At 63.8% G+C, this 5,477-nt stretch overlaps 1 protein-coding gene across 1 annotated transcript; it reads right to left on the bottom strand.

Annotated features, from left to right (window-relative positions):
* Positions 1-377: 377 nt before the first annotated feature.
* On the bottom strand, positions 378-5,213 carry CKM354_000895900 (uncharacterized protein; the record flags this gene model as incomplete). Its single annotated transcript, XM_044804360.1, has 1 exon — positions 378-5,213. One exon carries the CDS (start codon positions 5,211-5,213, stop codon positions 378-380), a length of 4,836 nt encoding a protein of 1,611 aa, XP_044660295.1.
* Between the last annotated feature and the right edge of the window lie 264 nt (positions 5,214-5,477).

Below are 5,477 nucleotides of genomic sequence, written 5' to 3'. Positions count from 1 at the left end.
ACCTACACGACATCGAAAATGGACCGCCCTCGTGCTCTCCGAATTTTTGCCCGAATTTTGGGGCACTGTGGCGACGACGACGAATTTTGGAATCCGCCGCATCGCTATGCTCTACGCCCACCACTTTCGCGCTGACGTAATCATCCACCGCACCTCACTTGGCCATTCTGATCTGGTCACCCTCGAAATCGGACGGACATGCGAACACAATGGACCTCTTCTCTGTTGGCGACTCGACATCGTGGGATGCTACCACGGTGGATTAACGGCGGGACAATGCCTCTCCACTGCCGACGAACGATCCTCACGGTCTGCTCACAATGCCCTTTCGCACGGGTGGAACGGAACATCACTCCTTACTAATGCACATGCGAATCCTATCCTACCCCGACGCCCTCGGTGCCGTGCACTTGTCCAAACTCCCAAAACAATCGAAACAACCCCGACATTTCGATGCCCGGGGACACTATCTTCCGGGCCATCCACCGCTCACATACTTTCCAATTATCGGACTCCCCGTCCGCGACGATGCCCACCTTCTGCGCCTCTTCTTCCATCCACGACACGATCCGTTCGCCTCCTACAACCAACATCGCCGCGACGGCGGGTCGAACTAAACCCGGAAATTGACAACTCCGCTGGCGGACGCGTCGAAACCGCCGTGGTCCGCCATGGCTGATGTCCTGCCATTGGTGGCACACGGCTTGGGGGACGTGACATCCAAAACAACCGGTGTGTGCATCGAAACGAATCGTGCTGACGATGTCGTACGCCCGCTGGACGGCATCTCGCATGTCCCATGGGCACTGCTGCCACGAATGCCCCCCATCGGCTTCCCCACGCACAAAACATATGCTGCACCGCCCCGTCCACTGCTGCAACGTCGACGCGATGGACTCGACGCTGACGTGCTCCATCTGCCGACGATGTCGTTGGCGCTGCTCGACGAACGCGAACGCGCGGGCCTGCGCTTCGCGCTCGACTTCTCGTCGCCTGCGGATCCGCCCCTGCTCCTCCTCTTGCTCACGATCGGTCTCGCGCTGCTCGACGGCGACGTCTCCGACATGCTCGCGTTCCCCTTCGGGCCGGGGGACGGCGATCCTGCGCCGCTTTCGACCCCGCGGCAACCCGCGACACACGTCGCATCGTTCCTCGTCGACCTGGCACGCACTGCGATCCACTCGACCATCCATGTGTCGGTCCAACGGGACCCGGCGACACTGCTCCCCGCGGATGAACGCCTTCATGGCCGCGTCGGTGCGCCACCCCTGCTCCTCCTTCTCCTGCCCGGTCCGCTCGTCGACGGACGTGCCCTGCAACATGATGGCCTCGCTGGGGCGCCCGTCTCGCCCGGCACGCCCGCTCTCCTGGGCGTACTGCTTGATCTGCTCGCGAACGCCGACGTGAATCACGACGCGGATGCGGGGGGCGTCGACGCCCAACCCCAATGCGTTGGTGGCGGTGAACACGCGCTCCGTCTCCCCGGTCAATCGTCGCAAAATCGTCTTCTTCGCCGCGGCGTCGCCTACTCCGCGGTGATACACGCTGCACCCCAACACGCCGGCCAAACGCTTCGCCTGTTCGACGCGCCTGCAATACACGACGATCTGGCCCTCGGGGTACTGCTCCTTCTTCCGCTCGACCAACTCCCGCACCGCCCCATCCTCCTCCTCGCGGGCATACTGGACGACGGAATACGCAATGTTGGGTCGACCCGTGACGTCGCGAATCATCCGCACATCCTGCTCCTCGACCCCGATCGCGTGCAAAAACATGCTTTCCTCGCTGGGCGGCAATGTGGCGGTCAAAAACAACACCTGCACCCCGTACCCGGTCATCTCTCGCAACTCCAACACCTTCGGCCTCCAATCCGCCGTGCTCTCCAAAATGGTGTGGCACTCGTCGATGACGATGCGTTCCAATTGCCCGTTCGCACGCTTCATCGCCAAAAACTGGCCGAACGCGACCGACACGGCCGACTCGGGCGTCACGAACACGATCTGACTATCATACGGGGGCCGCTCGCCGTTCCACTCGCTGCATCGGATTCCGGCGGCGCTGCACCGCTCCTGCAAATCCTGGCGCAACGACACGACGGGCACCACGACGACGGTCAACCCTTGCGGGGAACCGGCGGCGGGCAACATGAACAACATGCTCTTCCCGCCGCCGGTGCGCATGACGGCGACGACGTACGGCGTCCCCGCGACGATGGCGTCCAACGCTGGCCGCTGCACTCCACGGAACGCCGCGTCGGGCCCGTACATCCTCGCCAACTCGCCCGCGACGTCGACGCTCCGGATCCGCCGCGTGCGTGCGGCGTCGACCTGCTCCTGCTCCTGCTGGATCCGCGCGCCGACATCTGCGACCCCCTGATGCTGCGCTTCCGCGGACGGGAACTGTAAAATGCGGTGCCAATTGACGCTCACCTGCCGGAACTGCTCCCGCTCGGACATGGTGATGAACGGCGACTCGGTCATCAACAACCCATATATCATCTCCTCCATCTCGGGGCTGTGCCCGGACTGGGTCGCCTGCACGTTCCGCATCTGCTCGATCACGGCGCCAATGGCCGACCGCTGCGGACTGCCGTCGTAAATCCGGTCCAACGTGTCCCGGACGCTACTATTGCGACACAACTCGCGCTGGATGGCGGGATATGCGTTCCTCCACACCGCGACGCCGATCCGCACGCCGATGCGGCTCTCGGTCTCGCGATACATGACCCTCCGGACGCGGTCGGTGTCCCAAAACCCGTCGGTGTTCAACGGCGCCCGCTCGTCCTGGGACGGGGGCACATCCGCCAACCACTCGTCGTCCTCGTCGTCCTCGTCGTCCTCGTCGTCCTCGTCGTCCTCGTCGTCGCTCTGTTCGGCCGGGCCCCCGCGGACCACCTCCTCGACTCTATCGTCGCCCTCGTCGTCGACTTCGCCGTCCGCCCACTGCTCCTCGGGCTTGGGCTCCCACACATGCGCACCACGCTCGAACTGGTCCCGCACCGCTTCGCGCAACTGCTGGACGAATGGCTCGATCAACCACAAAAAATACACGACGACCTCTCCCACCTCCGTGGGCACGTACCGGTGCACGATCTTGACCCGCTTGCTGGCGCTGTATCCCTTGTGATAATTGGTGACGAACGCGACCATCCCGTCCTGGATGAACACTCCGCGCTGGCCGCGACTCTGCTCCCCATTGCGGTGCCGGATGCTGATCAACTCGGTCGCGCGCGCGGGCGCGCCGCCCGAAAAATGGACCAACGCCATCAACTCCTCCTTGAACTGCCGCACCTGCCGGAAATACGCCTCGACGCCGCTCTGCTTCCACACGACGCGCCCGCCGCCGCTGCTCTCGATCAACTGCCCGGGGTGCTCGTCCGCCAATCGCTCCCACATCCACCGCTCCCCGGGGACCGACCACGTGTTGCGGTGGTCGTCGATAAAACACCACCGGGGGCTCATCTCGCTCGCGTCGTCGTACAATGATGCCACATCGACGTCCGGCATCTGGACGGGCCTCCAATCGCGCGCGCGGACGACTCCGTCCGCCGGGAACCACATCAACTGGTGCACCAAACGCCGCCGCACGCTCTCGTTCAACCCGTGCACGACGGCGCGGACCATGTCGATGGTGAATCGCGCCTTGCCGACCGTGATGCGCGCTCCCTCCCACAACACCTGCCCGGGCGCCTTGGTGGTGTACCGGATCTTCATCCCGTACGTCTTCTGGTGGAATATCCGGTCCAACGGCGTGGGGCGGCCTCCGTATTGCGTCAACGTCATGCATCGCTGCGCGTACGGCTGCACGCCCTCCAACACGGCCGGCGCGGCCATCTGCGCGGCCACGACGCTGCTCCCGCCCGCGGTGCGCGCGCGAATGGCGCTGACGCGCTGCCCGTGGGCGTGGTACACGACCATCGCCCGCAACGGCGCGATGATTCCGGACAAAATGGGGGTGTAATTGATGGCGGGCACCCACCCCCCCTTCTCGCTGTTCAACCCCAACACGGCCAACCCGCTGATGATGCCGCTCTGGAACTCGCTGTCCTTCAACGGGTGGTCGAACATGGACAACCAAAACTGCAAACTGCGGCGCACCAACTGCCGCTTCGCCCGGGCCTTCTGCGCGTCGCCCTCGGACTCGATGACGGCCACGGCGCCGCTCTGGACGCGGGCCAACGCCTGGTGCTGGCCCTCCAACAACACGTACGGGGGACGCCGGTCGCGGGCGTGCGTGCGCCAAATGTACCGCAATATCTGGACCCAATGCCCGCTATACTTGCGAATCGTCTTCACCTGCTGCTCGGCGTAAAACGGCCGCTCGTTGTCGTCCGCGCCGCACTCGCGGCGATTGATGTGCTCCAACGCGGCGCGTCCGACTACGGCCGGACGACACACGCGGAATGCCTGTCGGATCAACCGTCGCGTGGCGTGGCATGCCTCCGCCAACCCGACCATCTCGCCGTCCTCCTCGGCCGGGGGGACGGGCTCATCCTCGTCTCCCTCTTCGCCCTCGGCGGGCCGGATGGTCGCCAACAACTCCTCGGACGTGAATCCTGCCAAATGGGCCGACCACCCGGTAAAATCTAACCACGGGTCGGCGACGCTCCGCGCATTCTCGGCGGGGATGGTGCTCTCCTTTCGCAACTCTTCCCGCCGCTCTTGGATCTGGCCCAACAACGCGCGCATCGCATCGCTGGCGGGGGCCTCGACGGCATGGGACACGACGAAATACCGCTGCCATCCTCGAAACTTGAAAAATCGCTGGCAATGCTGGCCCTCCTCCCATATGCGGTTCGTGGGGGGGCCACCTCGCCCGTTCCGCGACCGACCTCGCGCCTGGTTCGACGACCATGCATGCGCCTGGCGGCAATGTGCTGCGATGTGGGCGGTCTTTGCTCCGCGACACATATACGGACATGGCTGTCCCGCGGCATCGACGCCTCGACACCGGAATCCATCGGTGTATACGGGCAACCATTCGATGGGGCGCGCGCCTGCTTCGGGATATGTGACTTCTTCTGGTGCCTGGGCAACGTCGGACAAACCGGCGAACACCTCGTGGACGCGCTGTTGCATCTCGCGATCCCATTGGCGATGCGCGCGCCGTAAATGGCCTGCAAACTCGTGGGGAATGATCGCGAACCCGCATGGCTTGCATACTACGACGCCGTACTCGGGCAAATGGGCAAACACCTCGATGAATGTCTCCATCCGATCGCGCTTCTTCCCATTCATGGATGGGAATCAACACGTTCGCCCCCGCCGCGACGTGATGTCAAACTCTCCCCTGACCCGGTCTCCCGATTCGTATGCGGCTCAACTTTAATCGTATATGTGGACGATGGAACAATTTCCTCTGCTCGACGCGGGGCTCTTCAATTCGCGAAACTGGGCGCGCGGCATCGATGGTCGGTCTGTAAAATGTGTGCGAAATTTGGGGGCAATCGGGCCAATGGTGGAAACATGGCCGATTTT

This window comes from Cercospora kikuchii, assembly GCF_019650295.1.
Source record: "Cercospora kikuchii DNA, contig_00005, whole genome shotgun sequence".
NCBI lineage: Eukaryota > Fungi > Ascomycota > Dothideomycetes > Mycosphaerellales > Mycosphaerellaceae > Cercospora > Cercospora kikuchii.
The sequence above is the reverse complement of the archived record's forward strand: the minus strand, read 5'-3'. Positions and strand labels throughout refer to the sequence as shown.